This window comes from Electrona antarctica, assembly GCF_951216825.1.
Source record: "Electrona antarctica genome assembly, chromosome: 8".
In the NCBI taxonomy this organism is placed as follows: Eukaryota; Metazoa; Chordata; class Actinopteri; order Myctophiformes; family Myctophidae; genus Electrona; species Electrona antarctica.
The window spans coordinates 17,385,017-17,409,674 of record NC_136789.1 but is presented as its reverse complement, the minus strand read 5'-3'; the positions used below and the strand labels follow the sequence as shown (position 1 = coordinate 17,409,674).

Below are 24,658 nucleotides of genomic sequence, written 5' to 3'. Positions count from 1 at the left end.
GATTTTCTTTCTCCAGCTGTAACTTGATAGAGAGGGCACATAACGATACTGAAAGTAGGTGACCTACTTATGCAATTTATTGGCAATGACAATTTCGTTGCCAAGATCAATATTTTATATTTCATCACATCATCACATATTACAGGTATTCTTGAAAGTGTCATGCCTAACCAGTTGGTACGCAATAAATCATTATAGCCAGTAAATCTCATGACAAAAACAGGACTAATCTGAACGTTAGCAATTATGTGTCTGTCTGTCTGTCTTCGTGGCTGGTAGGTTAATTAATGAAACACTCACACTTGCAATAATCTAAAAATCTTTAATGGTCACAGTTTAAGCATGTGATATAAAATAATATTTACAATGATAGTTTAAAATGAAGGGGGGGGGGGGGATACACATCCTTTTTTTGCACAGAACACATACACACAACACACGCACATAGCTACTCACTAAAAGCATGCTCCCCAACAGTAGAAACCATACATTTAAAGAACACGCATATAACATTACAAAATAAAGATGGGAGTAAAGTGCATGATCGACAGACCTCCCCGTCCAATTTCTGATATAAAAAAAAACTGCAGGGGGATACTGCACTTGCCATAGGCACACCCCTGATGTGTACAAAAAGGGACAGATCAATTAAACATGTACACATCTACATGGGGAAAATTGTGCTAGTTTCACTCACACACACATTGTGCTACACACTTGCACTCACACACAGGCGCAGGTCAACAGCTATAAAATCATATTAATATCATATTATGATAAACTCACTACAATATAAACCTTTACAAAAGCTAAAAAAACAAAAACAAACGAGAGAAAATAAAAAATAAATCCCCTTAAGAAAACAGGAGGAAATACACAACACACACTGGCTCCCAATAAATCCATGTTCCACAAACTCTCCCCAACCATTACACACACACACACACACACACACACACACGCACGCATGCGCACAACAGATTCAGTGGCATCAAAACTGTTCTAGAAAGGAGAGAAGTGCTTATTTCAGTTTTCCGAGTTGTGAAATTGACTCAATCGAAATTGAGTTTGTGGATGGCCTTCAGTGACATTCCAGGAATCCAGAGCCGGACATTGCAGCTGATGAGATTTGGTGCAGGCCAACTGAGGTAAAAGTGTAGTTGACAGTTAAAACTTAAAAATAAAATAAAATAAAACTAAAAAACTAAAGAAACCAACAACAAAACCCAGCCTCTTTGTATTTCAGTGTACCACTGGTATACAACCAGCTTGCTAACTCGACCTGTGTATTGTATTCTTTTGTTGTTTCATGAGATAAAACCATCAGCCTTGCTTTGGTAGCTCTCTCTACTAGTCACTTCTTTTCTGCCGTCTAGAGACGACAGAAAAGCTTTAGACATTTTCACTCACCATGCTGACACCCTCCTGGAACACAGTGGCTCAACTTAGATTCTTCTATTTTTATTAATAGAAATCTCAACTTAAACTTAAGAGAAATCTAAAATCAGAAGTCACCCTCAACTTATGAGGTCCAAATCTTCATGCCTAGCTCACTCCGAGTCTCCGACTGTGGCTCGCCCCAAGAAAGTCATCCGTGAGAACGGCACCTGTACTTTGATTGCAACATTTGTATTTGGTCGGTAGAAATGGCAAAGTCATTTTCTACATACCACTATCTGTGTTGTTTTTCTGTCCTATAGTGATTCTACATATCTACTCATATACTATACTCAAACCATTTCCAAAGTTAACACATTTCCTGCTACCACTTAAGCCCTATAAACTTCGTCTTACGTCATAGCGAAAAAATCTACAAGCTCACAAGGCATCATAGCACATTGTGAGCTTGTAGAAATATTCCCAAATTGACGATCTACATACGAGCTCATGTGTTGCAATGCTGGGCTGAGGCAAACATTAGGTTGACAATGGAGAAGAAAATAACATAACGTAAAGAGTGAACATGAAAGCTTTAATGTTATAAGCTCAGAATCATACTACGACTATAGTTTGAGGATAATTGTGATGCGTTTTGAATTATTTGGCATGCAAATGTTTATATGAAGTCGTTTTTTTCCCCCCATGTGTATTAAGCCAGATTTATATTTTGTCGTACAATGGTGTCGTGCCAAAAATATCCTTTGTACAAGCTCACAAAGTGTTGCATCTGTGATGCGTTGTAAGCTTGTACATCTGCCAACATGTCACCATCGTACGACAGAGCATGTATTAGGCTTTATTTGGAGGTTTGCTAGTAAAACTACAGGCCCAAAACTAAACATATCTTTTAAGGCAAGGAGGCAATTTCTTTTCTCCAAAATGTGCACTTATGTTCCATTTCCACCTCTCCAGTGCACACAATCACACATACAGAAAATGGCGAGGATCACATGGTGTGGTAGAGGGTGGTAGTCCGTTTCTTCAGTCTCCGCAGAGGGTGTGTCCTACCATACTGCTGCCTCGCTGCCACAGAGATCAGTCCGGGCGACTGCAACAGGACTTGGCTAGAGTCGGGGACTTTCCCTCTCGGTTGGTTCTGATGGTGGTGCGGCAGGGGGGCCAGTCCCGAAGCGTCTTTTCCGCCATCACAGAGTCTCTCCGGCCCGGCACCGAGGTCTCCGGGCGAAGGCGGCTGGGAGCCGTGGACCCGCTGTTTCTTGGACTCGTCGATGGAGGCGTGGATTTGGGGTTCGGCCAAGGAACGGGCGGACGAGGCATGGCTCAGCTCCCACTCGCTCAGGTCATTGGCCAGCAGCTCCAGGCAGCCCAGTTTGGCCAGAGAAGCCGAGCGCTTCATCAGAGTGGAGGGAGGGGTGAGGCCCGCCTGGCGCATCCTGGCCTCAACCTCTCGGGCCCTCTGCCGGATGCCATGGGCTCTCTTTTGCGGGGCGACGGCCAGGCCGTGGTCCCAGCAGCCCCGGTCCACACGCCTGTCCCTCACGGGGCCGCCGGAGCTCACTTGCCTCAGGAAGGCCCCCAGCTCACGCAGCGTCTCCCATGTCTCCCTCATGATAATGTCCCCCTGGGGAAACTCTGCCGGGTGGTCCCAGTCCGTGCTGGTCTCTTGCTCCGTCACACCCTCCAAACACAGGAAATCCACAGAGGAAAGCGGAGTGTAGGTGGACTGCACGGAGGGGTAGAAGGAGGGGCAAGGGAGACAAGGCGACAAGGCAGAGAGAGATCTACCGTTGGCGCGGAGTTTGTGCGTGGCAGTGCTCCGGTCTTCGCCACGGAGCGTCTCCCCTTTAGCTGCAACACTGCTCTCGTCCTCCATTGGACTGCACTTCCCGAGCGCGTCACACTCCTCCTCGTCTTCCTCCTGCACAGTGCAAACAGCAGACCCCTGCAAGCAGAGGGCCGTGTCCTGAGGGTCAGCCGCCATCTCTGGGGGAGATCCGGCGGCAGGGAGGGGCCCGAGGAATTGGGAACGCCGCAGAGTGCATGACGAGCCAAGGGGGGCGGAGGGGGGAGACAGGGAGGGCGCCGGTGGTGAGTCCTGCTCCCGTTTCATCCGCTGCTCAAGCTGCCGTGTGACGCGCCGCACAGAACCACGTGTCCAATCGCTGGAGAAAGGCACGGGGGTCGACTCGTCCTCCTCTTTGTTCTTCACTTCCTCTTTCGTCTCTTCAGGTTCCTCCTGCGGCAAGGCTGCCCTTTCCGCCGCATCCTGCTTCGGCCGCCTCTCTTCCTGGTCTGGGGGCCCTGGCTGGCAGGGAGGAGGGCTCAACGTGAGCGCGGCCGCTTTCAGTTCTGTGGCCAGCACAGGGTCTACCATTTCCTAAGAGCAAGGGAGAGTGCAATGATTTAGTTTAAGGAGCAAGTGTTTGTGTCAGCACACTGAGCAGTGGTTCTTAAAGCGGGGCATCAATAAAAATGCACTGCTTTTCTTTGGGTTTATTCACACACTGTGCAGGGTGTTAAAGGCTTAACAGGTTTGTGTGAGTGTGGTTTTCTGAATCTAGATAAGAATATACAGTACAGAAAAAAAACATCACAGAACAGCAACATCAAACATCACAGTAACGTCAGGTGCAAGGAATCAGTAAGATAATTAACATCGAAGCACAGCAGCATGTGCAACCTACCTAGCAATAAACTATACTGTCCAGTGTCCACTCAGTACACAATACATCAATATAGAAATCAAAGGGAAACAACTATCCTATAAGAAAAGCAGAAAAGTAATCATAAACATACTGTAATCTATATCCTGATTAGATTGGATCTCTACGGTGACACTGGGGGGGGGGGGTTTTGGTGTAGGGTGGAATTCTCGTATCTGACTTTTGTTTTGTGAATCTGTTAATGTAATGAGTATTACGAATCATGTTCTGTTGTAAGTAGGATAGGCATTTATAAGCTTTTAGCTTCTGCCTACTCCTTTTGATCATCTTCATGTTTTGTTTTGGTAACAGCTTCCATTCCATTTAAATATTAAAATATTGTATCTGAAACTGAAGGATGATCAAATAAACTAAACTAAACTATAATTTTACAGTATAAGAATGACTATTCAGATCAGAGGTTTCACAATGCATTGCAAGACGTTGTGAGCTTGTAGATCAGATATATCAAAAGTTACTTTATTGGATACATTTACAAACAGATCTTGACAAGCTCTGCTATACAAATGTTTTATGAATTTCATTAAAATGAACACAGAGTTATGGAGTATGTAAGCACTAAGCAGTAGTGTTACCTTTGGCCCTGGCATTCAGTAATCCAACTTGACGCGGGTTCGACTCCCAATCCCGACGACCTTTGCTGCGTGTCACACCCCTTATCTTTCCCCCCAATTTCATGTCAGCCTACTGTAAATCTATCAATAAAGGCAGAAAAAGCCCCACAAATATCGGGGAAAAAAAGAGAAGAAAAAGAAGTGTTACCTTTAACTTGTCTTCTTCCTCTTTCTGTCCTTCACTAGCGGAGTGGTCCTGAGGCAGTGGTTGCTGGTCCTTCCCAGGAGCACGTAGCTGCATGCACGGACCCTTCCCGTCCAGAGCCAGGCCCTGGAACTTCTCCCTGGCGCTGAAGAAGTTGATGTGGTCCACGGTGAGTGTGGACGGCACCACCTTGGGGTCGTGCAGAGTGGCACTGGGGTGGTCGTCGATGATGTCATCACTAGTGGAGGGCTGCTCGTCCGCTACGCTGTCCAGCGGCAGCTCCGCTGGCTGCTGGTCACAGTCTGCTTTCGCGGAAGGCACCGTTACGGACGGGCCTTGGGTCGTGGGGATTGTGCTTGGTTTTGGGGTGCTCGAGGAATCAGGCACTGAGGAGGGCATCTGTGGCTGGTGGGCGGGCGCCACCGCAGGCAAAGGGCAGCAGAGGTCCTGCGGCGCAGCAGTCAGGGATGGGGAGGCGGGGAGATGGTGGATGACCGGTGGCGGGTGTGGCACCCCCACAGGGACGCTCTCGGTGATGGTCATGGTGGAGATGCCAGGCCGCTGCGCCTGGGGTACCACAGTGGCCGCCCTCGGCTGGGGAAGGGGAAGCGAGCAGGAAGACAACGAGGGGTCTTCCTCTGCGTCACAGAGGCCGTTGGAAAGAGGAGGAGACACGGGCGCCGTCGGTGCTTCGGGGCATGCCAACTGGGCGGGCCCTGCCTGGAGGTTGTCCGCCTCGTCGACGGACAGAACCGGGCTTTTGCCGGGCAAGGGCTCCTTGTCTACGGCTTGACCGTCGTCCGCAGAGGAAGGTTCAACTTCCGACAGTCCGTCTGAAAGGAGGCAGGTAGCGGGCACACTTGCTGGCCGTGGTGGCTGACCGCCCTCAGGAGAGGGAGTTCCCAGCGGCTGGAGCAGCTCCTCGAGGGAGGGTGGCGCCGAGCTGCCGGCCTGGTTACGAGGGTCCGATCTGCCCAGACTCTGCGCCTGAGCTACGGGGGGTTTGGCCAGGGGCTCGTGGTGCTCCGATAGGTCGCTGTCCGAGTGCGAACGCCACAGCTTGTTGTGCCTCTGCTTACTGAGGGGAGACAGAGAAGGAAAGCATATCGTTGATGTCTCGTGTGTGTGTGTATTGTACATATACATCTCTGAATGCAGGTTCGAGTGCGTGTGTACCTGGCCAGCAGTATGCCCTGATACTCCTCCAGCTGTCTCATGAACGAGGGGTTCGGCTTCGTAACGGCACGCCGTTCCTTGACATAATCGAACGCCCGCTCCAAGTCCCAGCCGTACTCTTTCATGGCGTAGGCGATCACCGTGGACGCAGAGCGACTGACGCCCATCTTGCAGTGCACCAAGCACTTGCCCCCGGCTTTCCTGGAAAACAAGTCGCAGATCAGATGCACAGCCGGTCAGCAGTAATATTTGCAGTCAGCAAGATACGTGCGAAACATGATCCGAGATTGGTCAGAAAAGGGAAGGACAGGGGGGAAAGAAAGCACAGAAAGCAGAAATGCAGAGGACACAGAAGCAGTGTTGATTTTGTCGACTAAAACTATGACGAAAAAATGTTCGCCGACTACCTTTTTTCACTGACAAAACAAAATGAAAACTAAGAAACGACGACTAAATAGACAATTTTGTCAACAAATAAAAACTAGACTAAACTAGAAAATAGCAGATCTACTGCAATGCGTTGCAATCGGCTATTTTCAGTATACAACCAATAGTAAAATCAGGCATTACGACGGCATCAAGGTCCCCAAAATACATTTCAGTTGCCAAAATGAACTGTAAATTTAGTCAACACAAATCTTAGATTTAGTCGACAACACTAAAACATTTCAGATGACAAAAATATGACTAAAACTAAATGGAATCAACAGTGCACAGAAGTGACTCACTTGGCTCTGGATATAAACTTGTAGGTGTCATTCCAGTAGGCCAGCAGGTCTGTGGCTTCCTCGTCATAGACGCGTATGTTGTGGTACTCAAACATTCCGGGGAAGAAGTTGTCAATCTCCCTCGTTACATTCAGAATGTACTGAACCCTGAGATGAGGGAAAAGAGGTAGATAGAAGAGAGAAAGTTAACATATAAAGTGGAAGAGTTTCAAACATGAGGGACTGCTGGCACTAATAGTCAAATAAATTTTGGAAAATAAATTATATTGTTATGATCCATCTTAGGACCGTAACTTGCTTGTCAAGCAAGCAATTTCTCAAGACTGAATATGGCTATATTTCTAATTAACCATTTTAGTGATGAATTTGGTGTAATATTTCTATACCCCAAATTAATGGTGATATTTTTGGCATGAGAAAGTGTTGATACGGTATGAAGGGCGGAGGCCACGATGTAAAGTGTTTGTCTCACCCGCTGTTCTGCAGCTCCTCTAGGTTCGATGCGTTCCACTCAGATCCCTGCAGGGAAAAACAAACGCCATCCTCAGACTAACTCATTTCCTTCAACAGAGCCTTTCATAATGCAACACAACATGCATGCTCTGAGCCAAGCTAGCAAAACCTACCTTGAAATTGTGAGACTTCTACTATCTTTAACTTTACCACACAGATTAGAAGAAAAGTAATGCTGGATCACCCCCTTCCCCTTAAAGCTGAAATCCAACAGTTATGGAAATTCACCCCATATGTACATTTTGTACATTTGCACCCGTTTGAGTTGTTTTTGGAAAAAAGGAAAATATGGGAAGCACTTTGTAAGTGTTGGAATTGTAACCATGTCTTTATCCTGTGCTTCACAATAAAGATATTTGAAACCAAAGCTGAAATCCATCGGATTTATGAGCTTCCTGAGATTTGAACCCAGGTCTCCCGCATGGAGGACAAACTTTCTACCAGTAAGCTAAAACGGAACACCCGCCTGGAGCTAGGCAAGAGAGAGATTGCACTCAGTTTAGACCCGTATAAAATCAATAGAGCAGGGAGACCACTTCCAACCGCTGCACTGAAATAACTGGTAAATGGACTGCATATAGCGCTTTTCTAACACTTTACATTACAATGTACTTCACATTCACCCATTTACACACTGATGGCAGATGAATCCATGCAAGGCACCAAGCTCCTCATCGGGAGCAGTTAGGGGTTCAGTGTCTTGCTCAAAGACTCTTTGGCACTTTGTCAAAGAAACAGGGAGAGAGAGACTGGGAATGACACGCAACAAAGGTCGTCGGGATTGGGACTCGAACCTGCGACACGCTGTCAGGCATGCACCTATGTGGTATGCGCCTGGACCGCTAGGCCAGCGGGTGCCCCGACTAATTTAGCATTCTGAATGTTCCTTCAGCAACACAGGAGGTCCTTCCCTCCTTGCGTGTGAACCTACCAGGTAGACATGCTCAAAGATCTTGGTGGGGCTGTCCATCTGGCCCAGGATCACGATCATCTCGTTGTCGATGAACTCCTTGAACTCCCGCAGGTTGCAGGTCATGTGCATCTCCAGCTCCGTACGGATCTTTAGGACGCAACACAAGGACACCGGCACAAAAAAGTAGTTAAAGACGACCACAGAACTGCACAAAGATACCAGGCGGCGGGCGCCCATATCGCCATACACACAACTATCAAGGAACATTTGTTCCTTGTGAGTCATGTCTACTAGGCCTGTCACAATTATTACCTAATCCATGTTGAGAAATGTCCATACATTTTCAAACATCTTTCAAAAATATCATGTCAGTGATTTCTTTGTATATATATATATATATATATAAGATATTTGTCATTATCTGCCCTGTGCAATGTGTGATTATGAAGCCTAAATAGCAGCCTATAAAAGGCAACCTAATATAAACTAACGTTCTGATGTTCAATGCAAAAAACACAATGAAATCGTTAATCGCAATTATTGTGTGATAATTAATTATCAACTTAAATTTGTAATGGTGAATGTCTACGTCTGAATGTACACGGGTTCATTTGGTCTACAGTTGTCCTCCCTTGAGTGAAATTGACACAGATTACACGCACGCACTGTCACACACGCACCTCCTTGCTGGTGATGTTCTCCAGGTCCTTCTGCATCATGATCTCCCTCAGTCTGGTTTTGACCAGACGCTCGGTGCGTTCTCTCTCTGTAGGTCTGTGTGGACAGGGAGGCAAGCAACATGACAACCATGCAGGGCAGTGGTCATTCCATGTCCGTCACCAACGGAAACGTAACAAAAAATAGATAAAAGCTAGGATATTGACTGAAACAAAATATATTGTCAATTTTGTCAAATTAAAACTAGACTAAAATGTTAGAGAGGGACTAGTGGAGAAGAGACCTAGTAGAACTAATGTCATTTTAAGTTTGGTTGTACTGTGTTGAGCTCTGAAAATAGCAGATCTATAAGCTCACGTGTTGTAGATCTGCCATTTTCAGCATAGAACCAAGCGTAAAATATACCATTACGACGCCATCAAAATCGACTGTATATTTATAAGACTAAAACTGAGGAGCACATAGGTCCATAAGACTGAGTCCCGTCATGCTGGACTCCTGAGAACATGATGAAATCCTCACAGATTGAATAAATCTGCACTAAATTAATCTATAGAAATGGGGGAATAACGTGGCAGTGCCATCTACAGGACCACATAAGCACTGTGAAACAAAATAAACATTGTAATTGTGGATCTTTGCGCTTATTATATACCGTATTGTTCTTTTAGATATTTTTGGACTTTGCTTTTGCTGCCTTGACTTTTGGATAGTACAGTAAAGACAGAGAAGTGAAAGAAAGGAAGAGACAGGGAGTGACACGCAGCAAAGGTCGTCAGGGTCAGGGAATCAAACCTGTGACTCGCATTAGAGCCTATATGTGGCATGTGCCTCGACCACGAGGCCATCGGCGCCCCCGATCTTTGCACTCATTATGGAAGTATATATACTCCATCTGTCTGCGACAAGTGGGTCAAATGTGCGTGTGTGTGCGGGCAATCCATATTCATGATCTCTTCAGCTGTCCTCCCTTTAATAGCCCTGTAAACGAAGGAATGTGTCGTACAGGTACAGGAGTTGCATGACTCAAGACTAACTGTTTTTAGAGAGAATGTGTGAAGAGTGCAGCGGTCGGACTAGACTGAAGTGGTTTCACTGGGCTGAGAGTCCGGCCACAACAGGGGCAAGACATCAAGAGCGCTTTCCTGTGCACAGTTCTGCCACGACCATGTATGGCCGTGGTGATGGCAAAAAAAATCTTCCATATTCCATTTGTCGAAAGGCCTTTTATAACCTAATATAAGTGTCGATAGATGTCATACAAAACATGTCGGGAGACAGAGAGGCATTGATGCCGTCGTCTCCATGGTTACCAGCTGAACGTCACAGGCTAGTTTAGTAGTTTGTTTACGTGGATGAGGACCAGTATGTTTTTCTGGACAGGTACAGACACTATCGGATGACATGCATTTCTGGTGGCCACCACCGTGTAAAGACAACGTCAGTATAAAACTTCCAGTCTCAGGGCGAACACTAACCACAAGGCCACTGAGCTGGGCTGATGCATACATGTAGCTATGCAGCAATCTCTCAAGAACAGATTCCAAGCTGCACCACAGACTCTGTCGGCAGGGGCATTCAGAATCAGAACGTGTGTACGCTGGGGATTAGTGGAATGAAAACATACGCGCCCCAACGGAAGAGGAGGGCTGAAGGCGGAATAAAACAGGCCAACATCCTGTTATCCATATTCTATTGGGCGGCGCCCCCAGAGGCAACTGCAAAGGCTTTTTTTTGCCTATGCAGCATACCGATTCAACTCCAATGAATAGCACTTAGATAGATGTTCCGTCTGTTTATGGAATTATTGTCTTGGTTTGCTATTTTATTTGTGCCACAATGAAACCAAAACTCAAGTTTCCCCAACGTTGGAACGCGATGGGATGACTCACACTTCGGAGAAGAGTACAGGGGAGTCGGCGCGGTGCGACTCCACGTCCTGCATGGCGTTCCACTCGTTGATGCGCGTCTGGTCGGAGGAGACCCTGCTCTGGTAGTAGCTGACCCACGTGAGGAACAGGCTGCCCGGGAAGTAGTTATGGCAACGGGCCACCTCGCACGCCTTGTGGAGCGACTGGAGCGCCGACCTGGGGGGGGGGGCATCGATAAGAGGGAGAGGTGTGGGTGGTCAGAGAGGGATCATGACAGGACAAAGACGGAGTGGTTAAGTGTCATGTGACGCATGCTTTAGTTTAAAGGCTGTGATCAGTGGTGCAAATAAATCTTTCCCTGAATATTTCATCATAAACATCACTTAGTAACATAGAAGTCAGAATAAAATGGTGAAAATATTAGATCAGATATTATACACATAGATAGATGTGTGTGTGGACATTCTGACCCTACTGACCAGAACCCATTGGCCCTCCGGCGCCTAAGGGTTTAGTCGTGTCATGTGATGCATGCTTTAAAGACGTGAACTCACCACATGGCCTGCACTGACACGGGCTTGAACACATGGACTCTGTTATCCGTGGACACACTGAAACCTCTGTGGGGGAGGGGCAGGGGTGGGGGAGCAAAGAGGAGAGGTTAGACAGGGGTGACAAAGACAGAGGAGACAGAATGACAGGGGTCCAAAGGGGACATGCCAATCCTCAATCCATTTTTGTCACGCATTCAAGAGGCACTACATAGGAACACAATTTGCCCAAAATAGTGACAGGAGGTTTAAAGTGGTTAAAGACCTAGTGAAATGAAAAACATGTTTTTCACACTTTTAGAACACATCCGTGGTCATCATAATTTGATGACCACGGATGTGTTCTAAAAGGTATGCCCATATTATATTATTTAAAAGGTTTAGGCCAGGGTATAGAATTTGCCTCTGTATGGTGAAAAAAGTTACCATAAAATATTGATAAAGGAATAAAATAAAATAAAAGTATAAGTCTTTGTGTATATCGCAATGTGTGGTTGACAAAATTCCAAGGCACACCTGGACTCGTTTTATGGCACACTGTTTTGGAACCACTGGATTAACCTGTCTGTCTCTACAGTACATGATCCACATGTGCGGTTGCTGCCATGAACTAACTTACCCATCTCCGTCTAGGTGTATCAACGTGTCGCTCCATAACGCCAACACCAGCCCAACCGAACACGAGCTGGAAGGTAGACAAGGACACGGTCACTTTGGTTTAGGATGGTGAAGTCAAATCACTCCAAATGACACAAATGCTGGTGTGATCATATTTTCTGGCAAGCAGTGGTGGAAATTAAGTTTTACTTCTACTCCACTACATCTCAGAGGAAAATAGTTACTTTTACGTCATTACAATTATTTGAAAACGTATATTTACTAGTTACTTTGTATATTTTGCTTATTATTACAAAACATACTATAACCACTGAAAATAGCCGATCTACAAGCTCCTGGGCGCATTGTGAGCTTGTAGATTCAACAGATTTTAATATATTTTACATTATTTATACATTGTAACTTGTAGTTAGTAAATTTAGAATTCCGGACTTACTTATAACAAGACTATTTCTACATTGCAGTATTGATACTTGGTTTGGGTAAAAAGTCCAAACCGTAGGCCTGTCACAATTGTTTCCATAAATAGCAGAAATAGATGATTAGCCTTTTCCACTATTCTTACATTTTCTTTTTTGAAATTACTGATTAAATGTGTCAGTAATTTCTTTGTATATTTAAGTTATCCGACATATCTGCCCTGTACAATTTGATAGGTTTAAGCCTAAAAAAACAAACAGAATTTGAAATAGTATTCATATATTCCAAAGCGAATCGCTAATTATGTGTGTGCCAATTAATCCTCAACTTAAATTTGCAATGGTGACAGCCTTACCTGTCTGTGGGACTGAAGTCCATGCCCAGCACCACGCTCTCTTCAGTGTCCTGCCGGCCATTGGTGGAGACCACCACCATGTAGCGGGTGCCCAGGAGCTGAGTGCTCTCCAAACGCACCGCCTAGAAGAAGAATAACACTTTATTTGTATAGAACATTTCATGACATGAAATGCAGCTCAAAGTGCTTTACGGAGCACCAAAGAAAAAGGAAAAGCAAAAGCATAAAACATTAAAAAGGCAAAGAAAAAAGGCAGTGAATAAGGAAAAACAGTGACGACATGAACAACAACACAGACAGTTAAAAATCAACTCAAAGCAAGTGTGGAGAAATAAGTCTTGAGCTGTGCTTTAAAGCGATCTACAGAGGCTGCCCGGAGTTTATTCCAAGCCGTCGGGCTGTAAAACAGAAAGCTGCTTTACAGTGTATTTTATAATGCCATTATAGGTCAGCACCTGAGGATATTATATAGAAACGAGCAGAGGAAGAGGAAGCGAGAGAGAGAAAATAGCATAGATCTATTGTAGATCTACAAGCTCACAACAGGTCACGTTGTGATCTTGTAAAGCTGTCATTTTGCTGCCGTATGATGAACTACAAAAACAGGGCTACAAAAACAATAGGTCCCTGGTACTGGATGTTAGATTTCACGTTCTGCAAGTGGAAGTTGGATTTGAAACTGGATTTGTGTGTGCGTGCGTGCGTTGTGTGTGCGCGTATGTGTATGCCTGCTTGTGTGCCCACCAGTTTAATGTTGTCCTCGGGTCTGAGCAGAGTAAACATGGTCTGCAGATGCTGCTGGAGGTCTCCTAGTTTAGGCACAAACAGACAAGAAACAATGGCTCAGCTTTCATGATTTCCTCACGACCCTTAAGAAGGCAGCTTGGTCTGTCCGAAACTCTGTGTCCACAATACATTTTTGGCATTGGCAGCAACGAGCGTGCATTAACTCTTTTATTCTTCAGTGTTTATTTCGTTGCCTGGCAAATCGCAAGGACTGGTGTGCGTTGCACCCTTGGCAACTGTGTTGCTCTATGGCACATTTCTTTTGTGTGCATGTAAACAAATATGATGTCATGTGGGTCACTGGAAAGGCACATTTCACTGGAAAGGCACATTTCCGTCCTTACGTTTAACCGCATAGGAAAACCCATCATCTCACCTGCATGTTTGCTGCGAAGTTGTGAGAAGCGAGAGGCGGATGAAGGAGAGGAGCCATTTCCCCGTGGCAAAAAGAGCGCAGCTCCTTTCACCGTCAGGAAACTCTCGCTGATGCTGGACAGAGACAAAAAGAGATAGGATGGATGAGCGACAAAGAAAAACTAGAAATGAAATAACACCCGAGGCAGGGAATGAACGTAGATCAGAGACCAAGGACACACTGGGAGCATGACCAAAAAACAATCTAAAAACATGTGAATATTCACATCAAACTATTCATATACAGTGCCAAAAAGGCAAAAATATGGAGGGTATGCGTGTGACATCATCATCATCATCATACCCAGAAGTTATGTGGGAACACCTACTGAGTGGCAAAAATTACTTTCTGGCCTTGACAGCCCATACATCCAAACAGAAAAGTCCTATCTAATTGCATTAAACAAGGGTAAACTCACTTTGCCACTTGTTTTTCCACTTACTTTATGCATGCGCATACCCTCTATTGACCTCGTTCCTGTGTGACAGAACCTTGAGTGTACAAATGTACACTCTTGAGTTGCAAATGGACACAACACTGTGAGTGTGAAGCACAAGTTGAATGAATCACACAACAACCCTGTTTGCTTTAATTTAGGCTACTTGACAATGGCTGTGGAATAACTGCAATGAACAAACTGTGTGGAGAGATATTGGCCAAAAAAAAGCTTTGACTGTAATTTACTCCCATGTTTTCTTACAAAACACAGATAAGGTCCTGCAAATCAAAAATGGGAAATTACGTGCTCATGCTGCACAAAGATGCAATTGTGTGCGCGTGTGTGTGTGTGTGCAGCCACACAGCTGGTTGTAATAACGTGCTGGCTTAACTGTACTGGACATGGGTCATAAAATGACAAGAGGCAGGAGGAGAGAGACCCAACGAGGGGGACAGACGGAGGGGTCGGGGACTCTGGGGTCATCGCAGACGAGGGGTGACGGGAAAACAACAGAATGACTGGATTAGGCCCTGTGTGGACTGAACACATGCTCTTAAACTTAAAAATCACACTCATGTGAGGTGAGGGGTGCCTGACTTTTAGAAGCTTGCACATATATTATGGCAGGGTCACTTTCATTAATTTCAGATTTACTGCCACTAAAATACCCACCACCCCAAAGGTTTAGATGGAGACTTCTAGAGGCCTTAGAGATGGTCGCCTTTGAATCATTACAGACTTGGCTGCCACTCTGTTCAAAGTGCTCTAAACAAACATTAAAAGTCTTAGATAGACTTGGCTGCCATACGACAACATTTCAAAAGCCAGACGTTGGAGGGGCTAGCGCCCCTCAAAAAGCTGAAGTCCGGAACTTATTTGAATGGTTTCAAACAAAGTAGTACGGTCTCAAGCACATAAGCACCATATCTCCCCTGGCCAAGCAGGGATTAATTCAGTCTTCAATGAGCAGATGTTTGGTCTCCCACCAAGGATAGAATCTCACAAAGAACATAAAACTTACGGATAGCAGCTTTAAACTGTTCTCTCTCTCACAAAACAAATAGAACGAACAGCTAATCTCTATATTAGCTCATAAAGTCGGCTCTCTCACACAACAATTCTGACTTTACAAGCTTTGGCAGAGATCACATCCAACTTTATGGCTCATGGACAGATAGCTTAACTTGACAAGTTGGCATAGAAATGGGCCAGCTGCAGCCGTACACATTTGGAGCGTCTGTTAAATGAACAATACAATTATGCAATATGCAGTACTAATGGTAATGGAACTTGGACGCCTGGCGTAATTAAGCGCTCATCAAATTGCACTGACATTTACGAGGTTATTTCCATGCCGGGGGAAATTAATTCAAGTTGCTGTTGTGGTTAAGAATGTCCCGCAAACAAAGAAAGATGGAACAGAACATTGTTGTCCTAATGAGAGCGGGTTTTAATTTTATTTCACATTATTATTATTATTTAACTTTTGGGGAGATGGGTGCAATACATAGTAAAATCAGGAGTGTTCTGTTCATTTAACAAATGTAACCAAGTGGACCTTTAAACACCTTAGAGTAAAATTAACTCCAAGGATTTGACAGTTAGCCCAACAACACCATTGACCTCTTACAGTCCCTGTCAGATGTTGGGGTGGGGGTTTAGGGGATAAATATAGGCTGAAGGCTAAGAAGGCCGTATGGGAGCACAGGGGCTGCAAAGGGTTGCATTCTATCACCTTCTGTGGAGAGACAATAACAGCATAACAGCGAAGAGTTTACAAAACAACAGCCTGGTTTTATGCAAACGCCTGGTTTTAAATAGGTGAGATAAGAGTAATATTAACAGTATAAATGGCAACACACTTCAAGACGTCATCTTCAGTGTTTAGTTACTAATAAAGGACCACAATGGAAGGCTCACACTGTTTTATCCCTTTTTTGTAAAATGTACAAATATGTAGCAAAAGAGGCTGAACAAACACCCGAAAGACACGCACATCCAATTACCTATGCAGGCTGGGTGCCGGATCAAAGATATAGAATAAAAAAGTCTGCACACCAATTTCAGCTCCCAATAATTCTTTACTTAGAAAGGTGGTAACGTTTCGGGCCAAAGCCCTACCTCAGGCATATATGAGGATATGAGTTATCAATATAGGCATTAAGCAGACTACTTACAATAAGCAAGCAAGGTGGTAAACGCATACGCATAAATGTAGTATTTACATTAGTGCTAGCCTACATCTTGCACCTGTTGTATGTAGTACATACAACATTGGCCTGTAACACCCATCTTCCTAAAGTCTACAGACCAGAAACCCCAACCATACACATGTGTGAGCCTGCAGACAAGGAAATAAGATGTTATTGGCTTCTTACCACGGAATTCCCACCACACACACACTGTGACACACACCTTGCCGGGATGCCGTAATTAAACGCTGTGTCTCTCTGCACTTCCTTAATAAACACTGTTTGCCCTCCCCAGCCAGTCAGTGTCGGTTGCCTATATTTCCATGGAGCAGGGCTCTGCTAACAGGAACTAGACTTTGAACTCTCTCAAGCTTAGATAAGCATAATCACTGGTCTTCTTCTCAATGGGCAACCTTACAAAGAACACAAGGAAACTAAAGCCACCAGCGTGTGAAATGGTGTACACATTTTAACCACATTAACCCATGTTTTGAGCACGTCATTATAGGCGCAGATTATTTTAATTTATCAAAAACAGATCTACACGCTCACAACAAGTCATAATGTGTGAGCTTGCAGGTCAGCTATTTTCAAATTATAGCCAACGGAAGTATAAAATATGGCTTTACTCACAAAAACCGGGAAAGCACCTGTGTCATTTTAGTGCAGGCCTGGCACGAAAACGTTTGAGAACCACTGATTTAGATTAGAAGGCATTATCTTGTAGAATCCGCCTCAAGTCTTAAATGGGTTAAGTGGTTCAAATGTGTTCTTTTGTTACTCAACACATCAGGTAGCATCAATCGACATATTTCACCACATCCTGAATGAGTCTTTCTTGCTATGATGATGGCCTCAGGTGCATCTCTACCACATGAGCCCAAAAAAAAAGTGGTGTAAGGTCTTATATAGACTGATCAACTGTGCTCTGACGTAATGTCTGACGTAATGAAATCACACCCGTGTGAACTGGGTGACCATAGCAACCATGCTCATTTTTTGGTACGAACAGACACGTAAACTAACAAAGCTTAAATCACACCCGGGTGAACTGGGTGACCATAGCAACCATGCTCATTTTTGGTACGAACAGACACGTAAACTAACAAAGCTGAAATCACACCCGTGTGAACTGGGTGACCATAGCAACCATGCTCATTTTTGGTACGAACAGACACGTAAACTAACAAAGCTGAAATCACACCCGGGTGAACTGGGTGACCATAGCAACCATGCTCATTTTTTGGTACGAACAGACACGTAAACTAACAAAGCCAGTTGTAGGAGTGGTTTACACCACTCAAAAACACAACAACAGAGAAGTCTGCCAAGTTTGCCAACTACGTGTGAGGCCATGAGTCACAGACAGGGCAAACTCTTCCTCACACCGTTAGGTAGAGTCTGATATCTGGGATATAGGCTCTTTCAAGATGTTGCATCAACATCAAGATGTTGCCAAGATGATGTTGCCAAGATGTTCAAACTACAAAGTTTCTTTATTGATATTTTCCAAATCACATATGGGTCAAAAAAACAATAGCATACAAAAAGAGCCAAACCCGGGTCTCTCACGTGGAAAGCCAACATCTTAACCACTAAGCCAAAGGGATATCCCTATGTAATGATTCGGGGGAGATAGACTTTTAGGCCAACAGGCTGAGGTTGTGAGCCACTCTGCTACATACATTAACCATTGATTGTCAATATATTTAGTCTTAGTTTTTAGTCATCATAGCTTAGTTTTTATTTAGCTTTTATTGAGTTTGTCAGTGAGACGAACATTTTTCGTCATAGTTTTAGTCTGCGAAATAAACACTTAGTTACAGATTTGCACATTGCAGATACCACCATAGATGGGGTAAAGTAAAGTTTACCATAGGGTAAAGTAAAGTGGTTATTTTCTTTTTTTTGTTAAAGTGTTAATTAGCTCTATATTTTGATAGTAGTCATTGCTAAAGAGTGTTTGTTCAGTTACAGGAGTCTCCCTGTCTCTTTTCAGGTTGGGATACCAATTGTATCCTATCAGGACAGGAAAGAGAACTCCTATACAGGATCAATAAGTTGAACCTGATACATACCTTCTGCTTGGATAACATTTGCAAGTGCAACTCACCTGAATTCTTTCCTGATTATTAAAGCGCTAAGGAGAGATGGGGAGACCCAACCCCTGTTGAACAAACACTACATATGTAGCAATAATTAGCCTATTATCAGAATATAGAGCTTGAACCTATTAACAAAAAAAATAACTTTTTGTTTAGACCATACATATGTTTTCTCTATACATAGCTAGCTAGCTACCATCTATGGCAACTCCCCACTCAGTACAGTCTGTCAGCTGTTGAGTTGACTGCAGTGTCTGTCTCAACGCTGTCCAAAATAAACACTGAATTCCCTAAATAATATTGTCTGAACACACACATAATAATAATACTCTTTATTTATATAGCACCTTTCATACATAAAATGCAACCCAAAGTGCTTCACAAAAAACAAGCAGCTGAATGTCAGGAAACATAAGCAAGACAATACAAGAAAGAAACACACACACACACACACACACACACACACACACACACTGAACAAACATCTACACCAGTGGTCCTTGAGGGGGTTAAACAATTATTGGAGAACGTAGAAGAATTGTTTTGATAAACGTTCGCCTGTTATGTCTCCTATGCCCTATGTGGTACCAACATCAATACAGTATGGAATTGTCATTGTGACAAAATCGTATGATAACACCATGTTCTAATAAGTCTTGGGTCTGATTCAGGTTAAATTTCATCAAATGGTGGTCCATGGGTGGTTCAAATGCCGAATCAACAATGACCTTGATATGAAAAGGGTTGGAAACCACACAGATCGAAACGAATCCGCCTGCTTTGCAAACTTACTGCTGGTCGGTCTTTCCTTGAGAAATCATCCCGCAGCGGACGCAGCAGAAGCAGCCGAGCGTAGCGCTCCGTGGCGGGGTAACAACGCCGGGAGGCATCGCTGCGATGGCACTCGGTCAGCCGTCACCCAACAAAACCAAAAATAAAACGATAATAAATCCTCCTAAACACACGGCGCCATGGGAACTCGTCCGCTCCCCGGTTAAAGGGTTCTTCTTGGAGGGTGGGTGCGTGCGTGTGTCACACGCCTATTTAAGCGCAGCATTCAGAAATGTTACAAATAAATATATAAAAACGCTTAAAAACTCCCAGAACTCGAACTAATGAGCAACAATAGGAGTGCTACAAGCGCCAGAAAAAGGTTTAAATCAATGAATGAAGTAGTCCTCCTCATCGCGGGCAGGTGCTGTGTGTGTCTGTGTGTGTATGTGTCGTGTCCATCTATGGTGGTATGGCTGATGGCTCTGCTGCATGCGTGCACAGTGTGCGTGCACGTGCGCGGGGCTGCGGTACAAGTCTACAGCTGGAGAGGGGAGGAGACGACACGCATCAGCCAATCAGAGAGACACACAGCGAGACAGAGAACACGCTGATCCAGGGTCGGTTTTTAGTGTTACTTAACTTGCCTCACGCCGCTGAAAGAGCGCGATAAATAGACGCAGTGGTGGAAAAAAGTACTCAAATGTAAAAAGTATCAATACTGCAATGCATAAATACTCTGTTACAAGTAAAGGTCCGGAATTTAAAAAAATACTTGATTAAAAAACAAAAGTATTGCCATAAGAAATAAGAATGTATTTAAATACCAAAAGTACTCTTTATGCAGAATGTCCCATTTCAAGATTAAAAAAAATAAATAGCAGATCTACAAGCTTACAATGTATCGTAATAATTATAATTGTGTGACCCAAACCTGACCCAAACATTTGTGCTTCCCTGGTCAATTGGTGATGACGTTTGTGGTGATCAGAGGAAGTTTTGATAAATTATGTCCAGCTGTCATTCCGGGCCCCTTTGCCCGGAGAGAAAGACGTCCGTGTGCATCTCGTGAAAAAGTGGAGATAATTGACTAAATACACGTTTTGTGCCAGAACGTTCACATGGATATGAAACTAGAGGACAATATTTCACTCCACGTCTTTGGAATTATTTAATGGGTGAGTACAAACAGAGCATTTATCACATTTAGGCCGCGCATTTTGTACCCGAACAGAAATGAATCAGGGTGTTCTATGGCTCTGTATGTGAAATACTGTACAAATTGTATGAAACAACAAGCCATTCTAGGGCTAGTTCGAGTCCTGTTCATGACGACCATTGCTGCATGTCTCTCCCTTGTCTCTTCCTCCCTCTTTCCTGTCTGTCTTCACTGTAACTATCAATAAAGGCACAAAAGCCAAAAACAAGTCTCAATAAACAAAAAAAACAATAAAACATTTGGATCCGAGATGTAGTGGAGCAGAAGTAAAAGTACTGGAAATTGGAAATACGTAAAGTAAAGTACAAATACCTCAAAATTACACTTCAGTACAATACTGAAGTACATGTACTTAGTTACTTTCCACCACTGGATAGACGGGAGCACGGGGTACCGATTCAACCGACCATAGGTCTGTGACCTCAAAGGAAACATTTCTAACTGACCCGGAGTCAGCAACGCGACACCCGACATGTGACAACACCGCAACGTGTCATGGTGCCAACAACAAAAACACAAAAAACAACATTGGAATACAGGTTGAGAAATCAAACAGGACTCCAGGCAACAACCCGTGAGCCTGGTTGGTTGTGACCGGGCGGGAACATGATCTGTCCATGTCCCTCGGCCTCGATTTATGGCATGGATTGATTGCACGGTTTGCAACACTGACGATAAATCCATGATCAGTGCCACCTGACTGAATAGCAGTCAGGTGGTAACAACAAATGCAGTAACAACAAATGCAGGAAAAATAACACAGCCATGATTGTTTATGTGCCCACAGAATCAGACAGTGGACTCACTTGACCCAATGAAAAGTGAGGGGAAAAAAATAATTCCCTTTCTATCCTCTATTAAAATAATAATTATTAGACTCCACAGAGAAAACATAAATAATATAAAGGCAGACGTCCTTCACACCAATCACCATCAACTGACTTTTCCCCATTGTATTAAATTCCAAATGTAATTGATTCACCTAAATACCATGCAAAGCAAGCAAATCTCTAATGATAATCACCTCAGCTTCCATCCTGCTCAATACAATACATCCTTGTCCGACCCCATGATCTATTCTAAAGGCCTATATTCATACTCCAGTTTTAGGTGCTTCTCTTTCGTCTGCTCACTCTTCCTAAATGTCATTCACTGTCTGTCTGCTCAATTGCATCCCTGTTGGTGATGCTCCTCTCATGAAAACTCAAACATTACCATGTCAAGGACTGGTATCTATTCCTTTTTAAATGCATCAATTCCCTCTCTTGGCCACTTCAGGACTTATTCACATCTCCAAACATCTGTTCATGCTTTTAATACTGCCTGCACATACATTTATTTCTAACTTTGATGCAGGTCATAGTACTGTTTTCTCCATTATTTGAGTTGAGGGGAAAAGATTTTGCGCCAGGGAACCCCATAAGAGAAGATTAGTCAACATGTCTTTTTTTTTTTTTTTTTAGATAACATGAATCATATTTAAACCACCTCAAGGACCCCTGGGGGGACCCCACGTTGAGATCCAGTGGACTAGACGGCGAGGCAGCCGGTCCACATTATGCACAATGTCATGGGTTAAATTTAGAAACTATTAAGAACTTTTTTTTGGTTTTCATTTTGTTTTTGTTTTAGAGTTTGCGTTAAATTTAGAAACTATTAAGAACTATGTTGCATCAGGGACATCAGACTCAAAGTAGTCACAAATGCTCATCTTAATAAATACCAGTATTTCCCCCTTGCTTTTCATTCCGCACTCTTTCATAATCATTGCCCTAGTAACCCAGGTATATGTTGTTACATCTTTTGTAAAAAAAGGAGTGCCTGCTCTGACCCTGCATGGAATTGTGTCAGTTTGAGCCTTTAAGCCTTTTCTGTTCTTCCTGTCCTACTTTCAATTGACTTTGGATAACAGTGTGACTGCAGTACCTAAACGACACGTGGTGTACTGTGAATTAACAAAGTATGTATTTACTCAAGTTGACTCATTTTGAGGTATAGTATTTCACTCAAGTCAGAGGAAAATATTTAAATAATGATTTACTCCACTTCAATTATTTGAAAACTTTAGTTACTTTGTAGATTTGGATAATTATTACAAAAGATACATTAACCACTTCAGCACTATATATATTTCAGCCATTTGAAAATAGCCACGATTTTGTAACCCATTTTTCACCCCTGTGTCAATTATCTAATGTGATCCTGGGCTCTACACACCCTCCGCCAGGCGCCAACCTAGTCCCCATATATGGGGGACATGGGGAGAGCAACGGACTTGAACTCATGCTTCCTTCATGCCCGAGTGTCCAAGTTGCTCCTTTACACCTGACAGGGGGTCGTTTCCCTGGTTGGACGTAGCACGTGGAAGGAACACGTTATTCCAACCAGTTCCTTTCCCCTCCATCAGGCGCCCCGGATGGCCAGGGGGAGGCAGTTTAGAGACCAGGATTACTGCATGTTTTTTGTGAGGGTACCGACCCTAGGGGACACGGGGAGAACATGCAAACCTCCACACAGAAAGGCCCTTTCGCCAACCCCGCCTCGGGGCTCGGGTATGGGCACTGATGACGTGGAGGAGAGAACAAGCCCCCAGCGCCCAGTGTCCCCAGCGGGAATCGAATCCAGGACCTTCTAGCTGTGAGGCGACAGCACTACCGACTGTGCCACCGTGCCCCCTACATTTTGAATTCCGGACTATTTCTATATTGCGGTATTGATCATTTTACTTAAGTAAAACATAGTACTTTTTCACCACTGCTGATTTGACCAATGACACGTCTCCATGGTTTCCTGTCCTGTGATTTGACCACTGACACTATTCAATGACAGCTGGCAAAGCGCTGAATGCCGTGGCACACATGCACACAGACACCGGAGACTCTTTTGTTGTACTAAACAGTAACTGTAACTGTCACACAAAAACACACACGCACTCAGTCACCCTAGTGACTATCAGCGGCGCACCACATACACAACACAGGGACACCGAAGGATATTCTCTTCACTCCCTTGTCCACGTCACTAGAGCGTGCACTTCACCAACATTTTAAATCTTCAATTAATCGATTATATCGGTGAATCCATTTTAGTCGACCAAGACTTTGTTAGTTTACTAGTTGTCTTCTATGCCTTTGTCCATGCACATCTTGTATCTCCAGATATAACTCTTTAATTGTGTCAGTCAACAACTTTCAATAGCCAGTAGTCATTGTGAAATCTACATCTACCTCAACAACCTGAAAAGGTTGGTCTCTGCATGATTGTATGCAGCAGCAAACTTTTACAGATCTGTTGATTAACTCAGTAAATCGCCAAATTTCAGTCAACTAATCTTTTCTTTAGTCAAGCACACAGATATTTAACCCATTTAGATCTGAGGGCGATTCTAAAAATGCCTTCTAATCCGTCAATCTGGGAACAACCCCCAATCCCACGCAACGCAACGACGCAGTTGGAGAACAGTACCCCTGGCGACCTTTGGCAGCAGAGAGCAATGCTTTTCCTCATCTGCTCCTAGCCCCTTTAAAAACTAAACAAAATGCAAATACATACAATGTTGATATCACCACTCAAGAAATCCTGTTTGGAGTCATTTTAATAAAACATTTTCACCACCAATGAATATGCTGTACATTGATGACCATGAATATATCTTCCATCACTGTCTTTTTTAAAGTTTGCAAAAATAGTTGCAATACCAGCAATAATGTTCCATTACTTACAATTCAAACCTTTACCTTCAATAAATGTTAGGCCAAAGTTAGTTTCTCATTTATTTTGTCAAAAGCCTTCAGTTTCACATGTCACTACAGTGTTGCATATCATCAAGGCTACTAATTTGACAGCTCCCATACACTGACACCACGGCACGTAAACAGCGCCTCAAACTGTGACTCCGCCCACCCCCGGGGGAAGTTGTGATTTGCACTCGTTCACTGCAATGCAATTTGCGGCATTTTCAAAACAATATTGAGCAGAGTAGCGATTATCAAACTTATTTGCAATGCCATACGTTGAAAGATCTG

General features: G+C 43.9%; 1 protein-coding gene across 2 annotated transcripts in view; it reads right to left on the bottom strand.

The window, feature by feature from the left end:
- Positions 1-306: 306 nt before the first annotated feature.
- ssh2b (slingshot protein phosphatase 2b) overlaps positions 307-24,658 on the bottom strand; it is a 38,646-nt gene continuing 14,294 nt past the window's right edge. Inside the window, exons 1-14 of one of the 2 annotated variants that reach the window (XM_079508269.1) lie at positions 19,436-19,905; positions 13,869-13,981; positions 13,451-13,515; positions 12,707-12,828; positions 11,933-11,998; positions 11,317-11,382; positions 10,784-10,978; positions 8,894-8,987; positions 8,232-8,360; positions 7,260-7,306; positions 6,788-6,934; positions 6,060-6,260; positions 4,887-5,961; positions 307-3,778 (exon numbers count right to left, since the gene is read on the bottom strand). In XM_079508269.1, the coding sequence (XP_079364395.1) occupies positions 2,387-3,778; positions 4,887-5,961; positions 6,060-6,260; positions 6,788-6,934; positions 7,260-7,306; positions 8,232-8,360; positions 8,894-8,987; positions 10,784-10,978; positions 11,317-11,382; positions 11,933-11,998; positions 12,707-12,828; positions 13,451-13,515; positions 13,869-13,981; positions 19,436-19,533 (3,810 nt within the window). In that variant the 5' untranslated portion in view covers positions 19,534-19,905 and the 3' untranslated portion in view covers positions 307-2,386. Of the gene's footprint in view, positions 3,779-4,886; positions 5,962-6,059; positions 6,261-6,787; positions 6,935-7,259; positions 7,307-8,231; positions 8,361-8,893; positions 8,988-10,783; positions 10,979-11,316; positions 11,383-11,932; positions 11,999-12,706; positions 12,829-13,450; positions 13,516-13,868; positions 13,982-19,435; positions 19,906-24,658 lie in introns of those variants that run through there. The other variant, XM_079508268.1, reaches the window with a different exon arrangement.